The 19526-nt window shown below is 38.8% G+C and overlaps 1 protein-coding gene across 2 annotated transcripts; it reads right to left on the bottom strand.

Moving 5' to 3' along the window:
* Nucleotides 1-1233: 1233 nt before the first annotated feature.
* LOC145417805 (inositol monophosphatase 1) lies at nt 1234-19265 on the bottom strand. Of its 2 annotated transcripts, none has more exons than XM_080286422.1 (7): nt 19176-19265; nt 17897-18030; nt 17038-17297; nt 16107-16212; nt 11985-12136; nt 3460-3591; nt 1234-3040 (listed from the first exon to the last, which is right to left on the bottom strand). In XM_080286422.1, exons 1-6 carry the CDS (start codon nt 19239-19241, stop codon nt 3473-3475), a joined length of 837 nt encoding a protein of 278 aa, XP_080142548.1. In that variant the 5' UTR covers nt 19242-19265; the 3' UTR covers nt 1234-3040; nt 3460-3472. The 2 variants fall into 2 exon arrangements, with proteins under 2 accessions (XP_080142548.1, XP_080142547.1); XM_080286421.1 differs by lacking the exon at nt 11985-12136 and adding an exon at nt 6945-7096.
* Nucleotides 19266-19526: the final 261 nt, after the last annotated feature.

The raw sequence follows: 19526 nt of genomic DNA, 5'->3' as shown, positions 1-19526 counted from the left end.
TCTCTATGAAACAGGTAAAGAAAATGTATTATTATTCAGTGGTAGTGTAAGGTATTCACCTATTCACTTTGATTTCAGTTGATGACATATTTTCCATTTCAGTATTGTGTATTACTTCTAATACAGTAGTTAGAGAAACTTACATAATGTCTGGTACAGTTGTGGAAAAGGATATTGTTCAACTTTCAATTAAATTCTTATGAAAATCTTACACATTATTCTGAAAGTTCACTGGGCTCCAAAGATATCATCACTGGGCTTTTAGAATCAAAAGTTCATTGTCTCAATATTCAATGGTCATTCACGTATTAATATTTACATTTGCAACTGTACATGATGAGCAGCACAAATAACAGAGACACCTGGCAGTGTCATATGTAATCTGAGCTTTATAAAGTTCCAAACCTGAGCATAAATGACAGCAGGGAGGTGGAGGAGGACTAACAAAAGTAATGACACCATGCTGACAGTTCCACAACACACACACTCACTCCCCTGCCTCCCACAACCAGTAGTGGTGATGGGAAGGCACATGATACTTATAGTAGTGAACACCTGCTTTTTCCCATAAGTTCACATACTTCACTCATTTGTTAATCGATGAAGAAATAATGAAAAAAAAAAAAAAAATACTAAGTTGTGGTTACATAAAATTCAATGAACCTTTCCTTAAGGACAAAGATGGGTTTTCTTGGTTACTGAACAAAGCAACTCTCCAATCTGATTACACCTGGCCATCAACTGAGCTAAATGGGATTAGGCATCTTTGTCAAATTAGAAATATTGTCACTATGCCTTAATCAAATCTTACTTTCCCTCTCTCACCTTACACCTGAACCTCCAGGTGGATGCTGATAATCAGTTCTCAGTGGAGATAATGAGACATCTTTTGATAGGAAGTCATCTTGACTGCTTCATATATATACAGTATACTGTATACATTGTTCACCCATTTTTTTCTATTATTATTATTATTATTATTTTTTTTCATGTTTATGTATTCACAAGTTTCTAAACCAAACCAACACCCTGCTCCTACAAGAAATGCTACTGTATGTTTATGTTTTGGCCAACAATACACTACTTCATATTATGTTCCATCTTACAACAGTCATAGAAACTCGCTGCTGCGTTACCTGTCAGACCCCTGAGAATGCTTAAATACAAATTAGCAATTGAATGCCAATTATGTTTAGTCAGAGAGAGAAAAACAAGATAAGGAAACTTTCACTTCTTTTAATGTCCTAAATCAAATTAATTACAACAGTTATCTGGCTGCCAAACTTGCTTTGTCAAGCTCTACATTTCACTAATCTTACAAGTGCTTTTGGGGGAAAGTACTTCATATATATGTCAATAATACTTTACTACTTTCACAGATACTGCACAGTGCAGTAAACTACCTTCTATTAAAAAAAAAAGAATATTACTTTCTTAAAGTACAGAAGTATAGCTGAACTGAATAACATTGATGACTAGGCTGTGAAATCTACTTAAACTCATGAAAATACAGTAAACTCTTTTTGAACAAAGATAGAGCAAGAAAAAAGCTGGTGAAATATTAGGTAAACTTTGTTACTGATTGTATATCTGATTATGTCTACAGTTAATGCACTAACTACTTAATAAAATATTCCTACCCAAAAGCACTAAATTCACATGTGACAACTCAGTCTGGTAAACTCAACAGGCAAACATGCTCATTCTCCATCACTCTCCTTTTCAATCTTTCAGTCACTTCTGTACCACTCTCTGTTTTTGCACATACAGAGAGCATAACATAAAAGACAGCATCTCATACCTAAAGATAACACTGGATATATGTTAAGGCAATTACACAAGCACTCTGAGTACTGTATATGTATAAAATGGGTAGGGGGGGAGGAGAAGTGGGTGTGCCAAGATTACTGGTCCTAAAATATTTCCTTACCTATTGACACTGTAAGGTATACTATATTATTCCTCCTGATACTGAATGCATATAAACTTTTTAATTTCAGCATTCTGTGACCAAGCTAAACTGAAGACACATCATTGAGATGTATGTAACGGGTCATCTGTGGAACTGTCTTACTGTCTTCTTCAGTCTGTCATGCCTATAAATTACAACCTTCAAGCTTTTAAATGCAGAGTGTCATGGCATCAAAATAAATGGCTTTTGAATCTCAATTTCTCTTTCTTCAGTGTGCTTTGGAATGGATAAATTCTGCGAGATTTCAGCCTTTGGTTATCTCTTTCAGCAGTTTAACAAAAATATTGCACAAACAACACCTCAGTTAACTGGCAGAGCACTGTCTACCTTCACTTGATCTTATAAATATTACACTGTATTTAAAATAAGATTAGGACTATGTAGAGCTAATACAAAAACAACATATCCTTATTAATTTATACTCATCAATAATCATCATCCTGACCTTTTCACTGATCTAAAGACAGGGTGAGGTAGGTTCCAGAAATAGTGAAAGAGAGTACAAAGAGGGAGAACTACCAATAACATGCCCTGTGACATGGTTCAGCACTAACTATATAAGCAAAAGTACTTGGGCTTTAAAACAATGAGAAGGTGTACAGGTATGGTAGTGTTCCTCAAGTAGAGCCGTTAAGTATGTGAACCATCCTTGTCTCTAATGCATATGTTTGGCAGTGGTGATGGAAAGGAACGCATTCATGTGGTAGAAATGATATAACCAAGTACCAAAGCTGACACATTATAAAAATTTCTCAGCTCCCTCCCTATGCACTGAAATGAGGATGGCAGACTTCAGGAGAGGTACATCAGTCTACAGACAACTGGGTTCATATCTGGATGAGCCTAGGGCCATAACAACAATTTGGAAGTACTGGCAGTCCTTCATGCACACAAACAGTCAACTCTGGATTAATCTTCCTCAATCCATCTTCCTCTGCATGTGACTTTCCCTCTGAAAAATATGTGAATATATCTTGAAATGTGTGGAACATGATTCCTGCTATTTTCTGCTGAACTTCCTTTATATGGGACACATCCAGAAGGCACTAAGCCCTTGGTTTCTTCTTTCTGAAAATGAAAGAAAAAGAAAGTCTGCTGCATCTCCTTTGTTGCCAATATATACATGAGCCAGATATATAGATTTTACCATACTCTCAAATACTTATTACTGTTAGTCAGCCAGGAAAATTACCTAATTTCTGGATAAGGCTCTTTCAAACTCAGTGCCAAATTCAAAATTATAAGTTACACCTCAAACCTACAGTCTGTCAGTATTTATGGGTCTCCTATTTGGATCATCTATTCTTAAATCCACTGCAAATTTCTGTACAGGAAAAAAAAATGCCTATTACTATTAAAGTTCTACTGCTGCTTAAAAACATGAAAGACCACCAGGCAGCAAAGTAAGACTGTCAAAGAAATTTCACACGAATGGATGAATGTAAAACTGCATTCTATACTATTCTCTCCAGGAGCAAAACACTTACTCTCCCCAGTCGTCTAGTTGCATGAACCATCTGGCTGTGGTTGGTACTGTTTAAGCAGAGGTGCAATTGCTGCAGCCAGCTCTGGGGTGGCGGCACACAGGACACGGCGTCGCATCAAGTCAAAGTCACCTCCTGCCATGACAGAGATCAAAAGTATGCTTAAAATGACACTCAGCATGTCATATATTTACATTATCATCATCATCATCATTTTTTCCTATCATGGAGAGGGTAAGGTAGACCCTAGAAAATAAGGAGAGAGAAAGCATGAAAGATTGTGAACTATTAACAGCATGCCCGAGAAAACTGGTTACACAATCATTCGCAAATCATTCATACGCCCAGAATTCTAATTCCATCTCACAGGTGGAACACTATTTTTATACAAGCACTTCACAAATGCTTCCCAAATAAAGTCAATCCACTGCCTATCAAGCTAAAACAGGAGTGTCAAATCTGTCAAATGATCTGTGCATAATTCATCCAACCACCTTCAACTGCTGCCACTTGACTTAATTTTATCAACATCCACAAATTACCTCACTTTCTATCAATCTATCTATAGCCAGATGCCTTAATCACATAAAGGGTGGCCACAAACTAACTGTCTCCATGTCACCCTCTTCTCTGTGATTTTACTGCCATCCCACCAACTCACACCCCTCTCTCATATATCTCTCAACTCAAATTCTCCATTTTATCCTCAGTGTTGCCGTTTGCGGATGATACAGTATTGTTGAGTGAAGACGAATGGGAGTAGCAAGGTTTGGTGAATGAATTTGGGACAGTGTGTAGGAGGAGGAAGCTGAAAGTTAATGTATACAAAAGTAAAGTTATGGTGTTTGAGAGGAATGAAGTCACAGAATGTACAGTAAGGTTGGATGGTGAGGATATGGAGAATGTGAGTGCATTCAAGTACTTGGGTAGTGTTGATAGTGTGATGAGTAAGGATGGAACTTTGGAAGATGAAGTGCATGAAAGGGTACAGCAGGGAAGGAAGGTTGTTGGTTCACTGAAAGCAGTGATGAGGAATAGGGAGGTGAGTATGGAAGTTAAGAAGTCACTGCATGATAGTATTGTGATCCCTACCCTGATGTATGGAAGCGAGGCGTGGACCCTGCAAGAGGGGAACAAGTCAAGAGTGAGAGCAGTAGAAATGAGTTACTTGAGAGGAGCATGTGGAGTGACATGGAGGGACAGGTTGACGAATGAAGCAGTGAAGGAACGTTGTGGGGTGGCTGTGGATGTGGTTGAGATGATTAGGAGAAATACACTGATGTGGTTCGGACATGTGGAGAGAATGGAGAATGAAAGACTGACTAAGAGGGTGTATGCAGGTGAGGTGGAGGGAGGGAGAGGGAGGGGTAGACCGAGGATGAGGTGGAGGGATGGAGTTGAGAGGTATATGAGGGATGGGGGGGTGAGTTGGGGGGAGGGTAGTCAAATGGTGGGTGACAGAGCGACTTGGGGGCGTTTTGTTTGTGGCCACCCTTTGCGGGATTAGGGCGTCGGCTATAGATAGATAGATAGATAGATCCTCAGTCTCACTTTCTCTCACACTCATTTGCACAGCCATATACTAAAACTTAACATGTTTAAAAATTAAAGCATGTGCCCTTCAGAATACTGAAGAACAAATGAATGCTAGCAGCTCCTATAACACAGTAGTGGCCTGGAAACAACATACTTGTATATTATAAAACAAGTTAATGTAGGTACTTTTCACACAACATTGTAAATTATCTTACATGCAAAAATGAGTGATAGTCTGATAACTGGAACTACAGTACTGTACATCAATAAAAACAGGATTTGCACCATAATAATGGCAGGCTTTAAAGATGCCCTCAGGATGAATGGATAACTAAATACAGTTTCTTAGGCATGTATCCTCATCAACTTGGCAGACTTTCTTGCACCTCTTACTCAACGTGATTTTAAAAGCCTGTTCTACAATAATACTGAGTATTCTCTTCCATGCCTTCTATATTCATTTACTACTGACTCAGCTTGCACTGATAAAATAAAAAATAATATTTACCAACCATACGCAGAAATAACCTGGTTATGAAGAGGTGAAAGGAAGCTTCCTTAGATGATGAAAATAAAGGTGTAACTACTGTATCTCTTCCCAACAGCTCTCTCCCAGGCTGAGTAAGTATTTAGCTGTGTTAGCTGGACTAAAATAAAAAGCATATCCACAGGCTGATGGGGCTAAAGGTATGGTGCTATTTCTAATCAACACAAAAAAGACATTTACAGTCCTTGAAAAAAAGAAAAAAAAAAAGACAAGTTCAAAGCAACAAAGGTAACTGGAACAAAGGACTGGTACACATACAATAACACAATACTTACATGCAGGTGATAACCTGTCACTTTAATATAAGATTAATAACAGGATAATGAGATTAAAAATGCAATATTCATCTGCTCAAAAGTTACAGATGTACCTGTAATGCAACATATACTGTCAACACCAACAGTCTCTAGTGGGAAGGGAGATGTTGATGAGAGGACATTTACTGATGTGTGCTAAAGAGAGAGGGTTTCACAACACTAATTCCCAAAACAAAAGCTATAAACTACCCATCAGGTTTGTCCGGGACCCAAACAGACTTCAACATAAGTAAGAGTATGGGATTCATGTACAAAATCATGAGTTAGAGAGAGAGAGAGAAAAAACAAAAATTATATACATATAAAACAACAAAGCAACCTGCAGGTTTTTGAGTAGGATCTCTTCGTCCCAGTCTGTTTGCACACAGAAGGGAAATGGGGATCTATATTTTGAAAGCAATGGGTTCATGTTGTAGTCCAAGGAAATGTTTGATGATGTATTCCCCATCAGTTATTCAGATGTGGTTATGTCAAGGCCATCCCAAAAAGAGGTTCACTGGAGGCAACAAGGCAGATATGGGCAAAATACAGAGCAAGAAGAGTTAACCAAAAATACAAGGCAACACTTTCTAAGTTTTACTGAGGAACATTTACATATACAGTTATACAAAACATACTACAGTAATACATAATGGGTCTCCTTTTTCCTGCAACTGGTAAACAAGTATTTTATTCACACTAACATCATAGTATAGCTGATGTTTTCTACAGACTGAAAGCTAAACCAAGTGCCAAAACCAGTTAATACTTCCAAACTGTTGCTGAAAGCAAATGACTGTTTCAAGGCATGATGGCTGCAATGTGCTCTACACATCCAGGCATGATAAGTGACTTAGTCTGATCTTCCTTGCACAATACAGTTATGAGGTACTGTACACCCACATATGTACATGTTGCTGAGACTGCCACTCTGCATCAGATGCAGTAAAGTGCTTGCAGGACATGTCAACCCCAGCTAATGCAGTACTACATCTGATATTGTTAAGTTCAGGACAAAAAGCCAAATTCAGAGCCAACACGAAAAAACATTTATGAAGCAGTTTACTAATGATTCTCAAGGTTACTGGAAAAAACAGCTGCTGACATACCCTCTGTGTCAACAACGGTGCCGCCAGCCTCAGCAATGATGAGATAGGCCGCAGCCATGTCCCACGCATGTACCCCAAACTCATAGCACACGTCCATACCCCCTGACGCCACTTGGCACATATTTAGCGCACATGATCCCATCGCACGCAGCCTGTAGTTCATAACACAGTTGGGTTCATACATGCTTGTGGAATTTCCTGCAACTACTGTATAGTATTTAAGGATTTTGGTAAATATATCCCCTACCCTTTTCCTTGCTCATACTGACATGTAAAACACAAATACCCAGGAGTCATATGTATGAAGAATATATCACTGAAAAATTATGGAAAACAAGTTTGGTCAACTGATGCTTCAAGACATACATACTTGAATATATACAATGTATAGACTGGTGTTCTGGTGTGCAACAGAGTCATCCTGACCAGTTTTTGTTGACTGTAGCCCCTGTTCTGGATGATGATGCAGTTTTACACCATTCACTCCCCTCTTTGAATAGTTTAGGCAATACAGTACCACCAATCTGAAGAACTGTGTTGGTGTGCATATCACTTTGAGACTAAATGTCATTCCTAACATCAACCAATAGTCCTTGGGTGGCATCCAGCACTTGACCCCCACCTGACAGCATGCATCACAGCAGGTACTCCAGTGTCGTCATCACCATCAGTTAACATCGCAGCCAACACAATTAATGCCATATTCTGATGTAAACACATTACTGTTGAGTCAGTTTCTACAAAATTTTCCATGCACAGTTGCATTATATCTCACTCCTTGACTGAAGGCTTCCTTATAACCATCATGGCTATATGTGATGGTGGCTTTCCTGTAACAACATCAATTTGCGTAATGTCCATTTTAGTTTACTCTTGGTCCTACCTGATGCCCTTATTTACCTTAGGAAAGGCCTCTCATACTGAGGGGTTTATTGAGGCTATATCTAACCCCTACAGTTCAAAGAGTTTATCTTAAGCTGAAGAAAATCAACAGGAGATGGCAAGACTGAAAATGACATCCTCAGGACCAGTGGGTTAAGTGCCAAATAATGCGCTTTAAGAAAAATGAACTTTATTAACCAATTTTTTTTTTCTTTTTCATTACCAAATCTGTACTAAAGTGCTGCAGTATTCATCATCCCTGACAGCCTTTTCTCCACCTGGAAAACCCCCGGACCAGGAATGGCCATGACAAACCACCTTCAGGCTACTTTGTTTCTCTCTCTCACTCACTCCTATTCACTTGCTTTCGACAATGTAATGTTCAACTTACTCTATCATCTAACTAGTTTATCTGTTTTATGGGGTAAGCAGAGAAGAAATTCATGCATTTCATCTGGAAAAACATATAATACCAGGACATACAGTACAATGTAACAAAGGAAAATTACAATGATGCCAATAATTCTGTTTTTCATTCTCTGGTTGAAACCTGATATTTTTAAGCAATGTCTTTGGTATCATTGGATATATATATTTTTTTTAATACACAGAAAGCCAAACAGAGTTCCAGACACAGTGCATTAGTAAATATTCCCCACAGAAAGGCATAGCTGTCTCAGCACATATCCCATGATGAAGCAGAGTCTCAAGAAGTAATTGTGGCACTGCACCTTCTGAGTTGAACATGACCCCCCCAGCTTCCCTGACTATGAGGTCCCCCGCCGCCATGTCCCACGGACCCAAAGTGAAGTGAAAGAAGGCGTCACCCCAGCCGGCTGCCACTGCCGCCATGGATATCGCTGCTGACCCGAAGTCACGGAGGCTGACACCATTCCCAGTTTATATTACTGAATGCACTACAACTCTAGCTTACAAGTATAAAATTCTTCACTACACAAGTAAACAATACAGACAATCATCATTACTGTTATTTTTACGTTGGCCTCAGGTTCATCTAGACATGAGCCTAATGGACTGCAGACTAAAGCTGCCCTTCAGCTGCAGTCCACCATGCTCCTTTTGGAGTATGGGAAGGATGAGAGTTATATTGATGTCACCATGTGAAGGCATCTCCCTCTAGCAACAGTTTAAAACACATAAATGACAAAAAGCCAGTGGTGAATGGAGAGTTGGTGAGCAGATGAAGAAAACAATGAGTTACTGAATAAAGAGAATGAAAGTAATGCTCATGTAAGTGGCTGAAGAATGGCTGGAAGAAGAGAGGCATGAAAGGATGAGATCAGCAAAACAAAAGTATGTGACTCATTGGAGAAAATCAAATGAAGAAGGCACAAGGGATGGAGGGTAGGACAAATTAACAGTAACTGTGATTGCTTGGTACCAATACCTCTGGGATAAGCTACCTACCACAGCAGTGATAAGAGTGGCACCAGCTTAGTAACTAGCCACACAATCACCACTCTCTGACAGGGAACACAGTCACAAGTATAATACACAGATTCAAGGCCCAAAATGATACTCACAAGATACCTCACTTCCACAGAATCAAAGTCCAAAATGATACTTACATTGTACCACACATACACAGAACCAAAATCCCACTGAGATTCACATTATCACATGTCTTATTATAATCATATAGATACAGTCCTCAACTTAAAAGTCTACGATGTGTGAGGCAATAAGCTTAAATGTAAAAACAACTTTAAGTGAAACTTGTTTTTGATTCATGACTGGAAAAAAAAGCTCATTTCTTATATAAAAACAATGAACCACAAGCTATTTATAGTTCAAAAAGGTTTTAATGCACCAGCAGTTTAACAATGATAGCACTTTACTTGGAATTTTAAACAAGGGTTTACTGTTACATTTCTTTTATCAATAATTTCCAGCAACTACTGGGGATTAATAAGTTAGATCTGGCCCTTGACTGATGCAATAAATCTAGTGATGTATTCTGCAGTTTATTCTTGGTATCTTTTGATGACTTTCTCCAGCTTTGCAAAGGCTTCTCAAACTGGTCGGGTTAGATGCAGCCTTAAAATATTTGCTGAATGTATGGAGTCCTTGAAAAGTTAAATAAAATACACTGGCAGCAGTAAAAATAAAACTACTGGGGATACATCCTGGAGTTAAGGTGTAAAACTACCCTCCCAAAATCTGTACTATAACCAACCCCAGCACTGGAGTTACTTACAAAGAAATATGTAAGCAATTTCATGTGAAGTTTCGATGTAATCATGGTTAACAGACAAATTCCTATTGTTGGGCATCTTTATCATCATATCATCAAATACAAAACTCTAATGCTATACATGGCATTCCAACTTGAAAGTTAACAGTTTGAAAACTTCAACCTCACATTTGGCATATTCATCCCTCCATTTCCAAGTACCCACAGACATTCATCAGGTTTTAATGTGGTGTTTCACAGCATGCAGATCAAATAACTGCAGAAATTGCAATCAACATCTCTTCACTCAAACAAACAGCCAAACCTTTTTGCATGAGTAAAAAAAGAAAAATGTGAAAATTGCAGGAAAACATTAGTTCATAGCAACCCAAAACATATAAAAGCTTGCACCATCAGCAGACAACATCTATCAATCTACAATGCACAGCAACAGACAACATATGCAACTCTACAACTCACACCAATATAAAGAGCAGTATTTCCATCAACTTAGAAGGCTTTACAGCATCTCTTCCTTAACAATATATTTCTGGGCATTACAACTTATCATTCCCTTGTAATTTATCAACACAGACTCTATGAATAACATACAAAAATAATGTGACATATCAGCTGCAAACATAATCCAGCAAGGAAGTGGTGCTAAGGTGCCTTGTTAACCCACTGAGCCCAGGGATATCTTTTTTTACTTATTCTTGCCATTTTCTACTGATTTTATCCAGCTTACGACACCAAGGTTAGCTATAACCTCCAAAAACCCCTTCAACACACGAGACCTTTCCTAAGTTGAAGAAAACTGCATGACAGCAGCAGCAGCATGAATAAGTTAAAAATGACATTCCTTGGATTCAAGTGGTTAACCAATGACAGTATGTGCAGAAGACTGCTGCATAACAAGTTGAATTCATACAAGCCATACATAGTCTTGTGGATATCGGCGGCTTCACGGCACTTCTTCTCTGATACACAGTACAGGTACTGTATTTCTTTTTGTATACAGAGCTTTAGATTCATATTCTCTCGTAAATTAAGTATGGCATTTCATACTCAGACTTCCAGGGCTCGCTCTCAGCTGAATGAAATTATCTGGCAACTGGAAGGCAATACTATATAGATCTCACAACCATAAGAAGATTACTGGCAGTTATCAATATTAACCCTCTCAAGCTTCTCTGACTCACTCCCATCAGATTAAAATTTATCTGCAGTTAGCTGGAACAGAATGCCAGAGTTGACACGACCATGAGAAGAGTAATACCAACACAATGAAATACCCTGAAGTTAGGTGGAGTGGAACACAGTACCACAGTTATCACAATGAAAAAATTAATAACAACAAAGCAATAGCAGTGGTAGTTGTAGCACTAGACAATGTTGACTGTAGGCTTAAGTTGCCATCCTCTTGCAGCTCATCCTCCTCCTTCTGGGGGATAGGGAGGGAGATGAGAAACGTACAAGAGTATATGAACATATACCACACTGAAATATACAGGTAAGGAAGAGGTGCCAGAGAGCTTCCTAGCCACACAGGAATACAGGCAGTCCTCATTATAAGCAAAGAATGTTATGATGAAATTTTTCTATGCAACTGTTGGGACCACTGCAGCAATGTAACTGTCTCAAGCAACTTCCCTGTATTTTACTCTGGAAAGAACCCCACCAATTCAGTTACATACTGGTACTTCAATACTGCCATCTACAGTTGATTCAATTCAGTTTAAGGAGACTTTTCACACTGGAGGAGTTAGATGTAGCCTTCATTAACCATTTCACTACTAAAGATCTCTTTGAAAGTTAAACAAAATCATCAGGTGGTAGTCTGACTAAAATACAAAATGACATCAGACTGACATGGACACTAACAAAAATGAGTATCAAAAGATGCTGTTAATAATGAGGACTTACTGTACAGCCCATGATGTGAGAAAGAAGACATCACCAACCTTGTGTATCAAGGACACAACCCCCTGCCTCCCACAGTATTAGGGCCCCTGCCGCCATGTCCCAGCAGTGTAGTCCCATATGGTAGAAAACATCGCCCCAGCCAGCTGCTACGCTCACCATCCCAAGGGTGGCTGATCCTATCCCTCGAAGCCTGTAGATCCACTACCAATTTCTTTCAACATTCATTAGCCACTTGTCTACTGCCCCATCAAGAACACAGAGGTCTGGTTTTAGACTACTCCATGCATCTACCATCCAATCCTTTGCAACTCCATCAGGATCATAAGGACCAAGGACTAGACTATTTCATACATTCACCATTCAATCTTTTATTGCCCATCAGGGGCATAAGGGTCCAGGACTTGATTGCTCAGATTTGTTTTCATTTTAAAAGGCTTTTGTACATGTCTGCATGCTTTAAAGCTTTTGTACAGGCCTGCATGCTTTAAAGCTTTGGTACAGGCCTGAATGCATTAGCACTGTTGATGTGATGGCAGCTCTCCAGGCTACATAATTTCTACCAGCTTCTCTGTTCACTCCCTTATAACTCTGGGGTCTTACTGCAGGAAGGCATCATCCAATCTGTACTGACCTATTAAGAGCACAGGGATACGGGGCTACAATACTCAGTTCAGACATTCAACGTCATAGGACCAGCCAGTTTTCCCCGAGTGGCATTATGTAAAAAGTAAACTACAACAACCAAAACTGTAATACTGAGAAGGATGATGAGCAGTGCAAAAGGCTGGTGATGGAGAATCACATAGCCCTCATCAGTTCATGATGCTTTGTGTGTCCAACTGTGGGTATAGACATATACAATCTATTCCCTGAAACTCAGCCATCATTATGTGCCACACACCTTCAAAAGTCACCACTCTGGAGCCAATATGCATCAAAGCTGTTTCATTCGTAAATGATGTGAAGCTATTATTTAGGGTGCTTTTATGATATGTTGGTGGTTCTAATGGCTCACTAATCTCTCTTTTCTTTTCTTTTTTTTTTTTCTTTTTTTTATATAATGCAAGAAAGAGGGAACCAAAGGCAAGAAGCCTGCAAATTGTTCCCTCCAAGAAAAACAAAAACAAGATAACAGAGAGCCAAATTCAAGATCCATTCATTTCAAGATGCCTGGACACAGGCATCTAGTTTGCTATCCATCATAAAAGCAGTCCACGAGAGAAAGAACTCAGAAGAACTCACCTTCACCAGGTCATCTCTACAGATAAAACTTCCCAAATATAATTTTTATTATCGTCACCTTTTTCTCCTACCCAAGAATATGGTGAGGTGGAAGTCAGAAAACAAGGAAAGAGGAAGCACAAAACAAATAAGATTATAAACTTCCATTGGTCAGCTGACAAGCACACACTCCAGAAGTTATGACCCAAGTGTGCATATGCAAGAAACTGTGCCGAAACTGCAACAGTAATAACAGCAATGAGTAAATGAACAGCAAGAGAGAATAGCATAGCATATCAAGACAGTGAAAATTATCATCATCCTGATCTTTTTTCCCAATTAAGGATGGAGTAAAGTAAGGTTCAGGAAACAAACATGACAAAGTACAAGAGTAGGAGAACTATCAACAACACATCCAGTGAAATGGGCCAGACACTCATCTACATGTAATTCTTCAAGTCACCATAATTTTGGCTCATACTCACAGCCCTAGCCATTGTACACATAGTTTCTTGTTTTTAGCATTTGCTTTTTTTTTATGAATGCACTTCACATTGCCTGTCAAAATGAGCTTATAAAAAATATATATAAATATATAAATATTAAATAGCAGGAAGCAAATAGGAGGCTGCTTGGGAAGCAAAAAGGCAATTTCGTGGTAGCATAAACAATGTATCATCATGAACACACACCAATGTGAAGATCAGTGTGCTCAGTGAGCACAAAAAACAGTATCACAATTACCATGTGAGTGGGAAAAGAAAGAAAGCACACAAAAAGGGAGGAGAGAACATCCACAAAAAGTAATGGCAATTGAAGGCCACCTGTGCAGAAGATGAAGCAGTAGTAGAGCACAACGCATACAAAAAGCATAATTATCACCTGCTTCTAAAAAAACAGGACAGAGGCCTTCTCGTCATTATTACTATTACACTGGATACTGCTTTCCTGAACTCTGTCAGCACACAACACCAGCTTATTGACACAGCTTAATCCCTTTTCTATCTAACTCTCAAATGCAAGAACTGGTCAGTGTTCTCTGAGACTCGCATCTCTCATCATCATCATAACAACCCTCTTTCCTATTAATTCAAAGGGTGAATGAGTTCCAGAAACATGAAGAAGAAAGAAAAGCTAAAGAACTTCATGCAGGATGTCCAGTGAAATGGACCACACATCAGTTTCCTCATCCTTCAAGCATTCATAATTTTTAACTCCATCTCATAGGCTAAATGATCCACATTCAATTTGTCATGTATAAAACTGGTCAGATTCAGGACAGTTTTCTTTAACACACTAAAATACATCTTTAAGACTACTTATCCTGCTTTAACACAATGTGTCCAGGCATCTTGAAACTAGTTGCTCCTACTCTGAATTCATTTTGTTTACGAGTAATTAAGACAGACGATCTTTGTATGGTTGTGGTTCCTCCTCTCTGCGTAAAAAGTCACACACATACACATGCACATTCACATGTATACATACACTAACACACACAAAACATACAATAATCATATAACTCACTCTTCAATGTTTACATGAGGGGAGATTTATGGCAATATTCTCCAAGACATGGAGTTAATGAATTAATTGTAGAGGCTGGCTTTCACAGGCGAGATACAGGTAGGAAGTTCTACCATACAAACTGAGGCTGTGTTTTATGGGTCCTGATTAGCAACTTATCCAAAGGATTAAGGAACACTAGTTTCAGTCACTGGAAAAATGACATACTCCAATCCAGTGCTTCATGCACAGGTACAAGACTGACAGATATTATAAATGTAGGGTGAGAAAAGTATCTCAAAATCTGTTCTGTAGAAGTGTCAGTGAGTGACAGATTCTGTTTATATTACTGAGGAAACTATAACAGGATGTGAATACATGAACATATGAAACAACTTACTACTGTACTGTATCCATTTAAATACTGTACTGTATAAGTAATGTATCTACCTTCAGATGGGATCAAACACAAGCCTGGATGACTGGTAGCTGGGTGACTGTTAGATGCACATAGCAACAAGTACACCACAGGAGATTTCAGCAAGGGACAGAGGTGGTATACAACAAAGACATAACCAGGCACCTTATCATATTACAATATTAAAGGAGAATATGCTGAAATGCATGCTCAAGAACCACAACAAGTGAGAATGCAGGTACTAGTACCATACTGATGATAATATGGACACAATGTTGTAGTCAAGTCTTCTCCTGCTGCTACAGATCTACATAACTGCATTGTTAAAAGTAATGCTATATTTCTGCAACAGATGAATAAAGAACTTGTGCATTTCTTGCACTCTTCTTATAGTCAGTCATGCAAAGTTAGCATATATTTTGTCTGTTTACATTATTCTTTGCTAAAACCATTAACATCACAGTACATTATATTCAACAGAAGAACTACTTACAGCTAAACAACTCTATACAAGTTCCACATTAGTTCATACTTCATGTTTGCTCCCAATTCATCAGCATACCATCAACTTTCCTCTATCTCTTGTTCATATTGAATTCCTACCAGGCTACATGTATAATCCATAACCAACCTCACAGATTCTAGCAATTTTCACCTTCTAAAACAGCAGAAACATGAAGTTTGACTCTTAATTCTATTACTAAATATTGTACTCAGTCATATGTGCTTCACTAATTATACAAGGTCTCAGATTGGCACAGGTTCCAGGTCTGAGTTTTCTTCATTCTCGTTTGTGTAAAACATCTTAGTAATGAATAGTATTCCAAATACTGTAACATATTCTCCTCTACTGTGAGTTACAAAGCTCAGTGCAGAGTGCCACCCTATAGATGAGCATATACAAAATTATGGCAGCTATGAAAAATGTGTACCAATGTATATCTCTGTATGTGCAATGAATACTGCTTCATGTATGCCATGCAAACAATGATGTACAATGAGGTATAGTACTCACCCATGCACCTTCGGCATAAGTGTGGTAATGTTGGTGAGCACAGTATCCACTTTCACAGGGTCCAAGCTTGTTCCCATCTCAGCAAACACCAGTGCTTGACTCAGCTCTGACAAAACATTACCAGTATTTTAATTAACACTCCTCGGCTCAACTGAATACAATCATCTGGCATTCACTAGAATATTCACTTTCACCTAAATTAACTACGGGGTATTTGGCATTAGCTAACAGCAATAAAATACCAGAATATCTCAACCAATTCATATATAGGCACAGACAAAGGTGAAACAGCTACACCATACCCTCTGATATGAGCTGGACAATCATTTACACATCATTCAAACCCCTGGACCCCACCTATTGGATCTGCCACTGTCCACCACAGTTCTTTTACCTTAACTTGGCGGAGATTTTCATCCAATACCTCAGTGGAAAAATATGACAATACTACAGCTCTATATCCCTTCAACTGCATTTTTTCATGACTGGCATTATCTGCACATTCTGGTGTTACTCCTTTCTTACAGCCCAGCATTAAAGATAGCTTTCAGGCCATGTTAAAGTGAATACCATGGATGGGTCTGCCTCCTTTCCACAGCACTCCCTTGTGACTAGCACTATAGTTTTGTCTTAATCTCTTCTTATATCTCAGCATTCAAGATGAAGAGGCATCAGTTTTAAGCCATATTAACTGTCCAGTTTACTGATGCATTTTCTGTCTTACACATGCTACCTTCATATAATATTAGCTTGTTTAGGAATGCTTACTTGTACAGATGGGGTTAAAGACAACTATCATCCAACCCCTACCCTTCAAATTTTTTTCAAAGATTAATAATACCGTATGGAGATAACTAGATTATATAAAGAATAGCTACCTCATTGGACTGAAGAGTTAAAGTGAACAGAGTACTGTATATCAGTACCTCACCTTTCTGTCCTGAAGCCCAGATCCTCTCACCATTGAGGAACGCCCCCTGGCCTCTAATGGCAGTGAACATCTGATTCAGCACTGGGTTAAACACAATGCCCAATTCCGCCCTCTTGTCCACCCACAGCCCAACTGATATGCATGTGTACGGGAGTGAGTGCACAAAGTTCATCGTGCCATCAATAGGGTCAATGATCCAGGTGGGCTCAGCAGTCAGTACACACTTCTCACCCCCTGCCACAGATTCCTCCCCAATGAACCTGATCCCAGGGAGACATTATCATCATTATCATCCTAGGCTCTCTTTCCAACTGAAGACAGAGATGAGAAAAAGTTGAGAAAAATGTTGAAATTCATTTTACAGTGATTCTCTGATTTGGTAAATTACAGTTATAAAAATACTATGGTTGGTTTGTTTTCACCTGACAAAGATCCCCAATCCCTTTCAGCTCAAGTGACGGCCAAGCATAGTCACTCCACAATGGTGGTTAGTACAGAAACCAAAGAAATTCAGTTCTACCTGATAACTAAAGCTCCTCAATTTCACACAACCACAACAGCATTCAAGTTGTGGTTGTGGTCCAGTTCCATCCAATGAAACAAACCAACTATAGTCACGTGGTGAAAGTGATCTGGCATCTAAATGGATGTGTGTTCAATCTCAGGATGTGGTAGAGAGCAGTCTCATTGCATGACTTTATGACGTTCATTGAAACATACTTTACCAATCTTTCATACAACCCCTCAATATGTTTTTTTCACCCCCTCTAATACCATCACACATGTCCTAAAAAGGACAACTCTAACATGTATTCAATATAGACAGTGGGTACAAGCTATTAACAAAAAAATAACGCACTTGTGGTCAGGGAAGGCAGAGGACAAGCCATCTATCAGCAACTTCTCCACTGCTTTGTCAGACTCGGTCACCAGATCCACTGCTGAACTCTTGGTCTCTATATTCTTTTTCTTCTTTATTGCATCACGCACAACCTGTAAACATACATTACAATCATCATCATAATCAGTTCTGTGGTCTAAGCAAGATCATCTCTTCAGTACATTTTCTGTATCTCAACCTCTGATACTTCACTTGGTAGCAGATGTGCAATTTTGGCTGAACCACTAACTCTAAAATTATCTTTTAAAGTCAGAGTGTTCTTTTATATAAATGCACCACAACTTTATTTTCAGTCACTCAACTTCTTATATCTCATACCCAACATGCTTGTCTGAGTAATATTCCTTTATCTGCTTCTTCAAATGAAGGTGAAAGTTGTGATGGAGTCACAGATAAATACAGGGAGGTCACAAATGTTGTACTTAGTCTGGGAGGGGGGGGGGGCACTGAACAAATAAGTTTGGGAACCACTGGTCCAAAAGTCAGAACAAACTCTAATTATGATTTAATCACGGACTGAAAAATATAACAAATACAGTAACTAAATAATACATAAATGCAGGTTAACCAACCGCGGTTCAGCATCCTGGTTACAATTATCACAACAATCCCCACTGAGCAGTCTGTGGATTGTTTTGGCATATTACTGTAGTATGAAACTGGTGACAGATGCACAAAGTTCCCAAGCAGAAATATCCTCTTACCCTAGTATGCATGAGCAATTGCCGCTGACAGCTCAGTTGTTGTCTGCACACAGTTCCCCTATGGTATGGGAAATCTAATGATTCTGCCAAACCTAATCTTGCTTATCCTAACAGGGTGGCTTCGCCCCCCAGACTCCCCTAATTTTAACCACATAGAACTACCTGCATGAGGGATCTTCGTGCAAACGACACCGGCAACCAGGTATTGACTGGCTAATGCTGGTCACCTAAGTTAGCCAGGTTATTTAAATAAACAAAGAAGCAAAAAAAAAAAAAAAAAAAAAAGGGTGCTTTGTCAATTAGACATTGTCTTCATAATGTCTATGAATCCAACTTTCATCAAAGTCATCTATTACACTGGTTCGCCGGTCTCCTACAACCATCTCAAAAATTCTTATCAGAATCCTGACAAGTGACAGCTTCATACATATGTTACGTAACTAATCAATAACGACTAATATACTGATGAAATAAATACAAACCTCTTTCGTCACGACTTTAGCCCTAGGATAATAGTCTTTAGCAATTCTTACCTGTCCTGCTTCCTTGACCAGGTTAATAGCCACAGAAAACCATTCCTGAGTCTTTTCACTCGCCATGATTGTTTACCTCCTGAGTGACTGACAGCAGCGCGTTCACAATGTCGTGAATTTTACATATTACGCGAGAAAATTCCACAGATAGAAAGAACAACAACAAAAAAAGACAATAATAAGTTTCTCAATAGATTTATATCATTCTGGTCTCTCTGTGTAGCTTGTAGTCAATTCATACATACAGTGTGCTCCTGTAAGATGCAGCTAGATTAATACCTATTAACAGCAAGGTCGATGATTCAACTATCTGGTAGGAAACATGCTCATATAAAGAGAAAACTTGTTAAA

Source organism: Coenobita brevimanus, chromosome 111 (genome assembly GCF_032717465.1).
Source record: "Coenobita brevimanus isolate Jiangsu-jjx chromosome 111, ASM3271746v2, whole genome shotgun sequence".
NCBI classification, from domain to species: domain Eukaryota; kingdom Metazoa; phylum Arthropoda; class Malacostraca; order Decapoda; family Coenobitidae; genus Coenobita; species Coenobita brevimanus.
The sequence above is the reverse complement of the archived record's forward strand: the minus strand, read 5'-3'. Positions and strand labels throughout refer to the sequence as shown.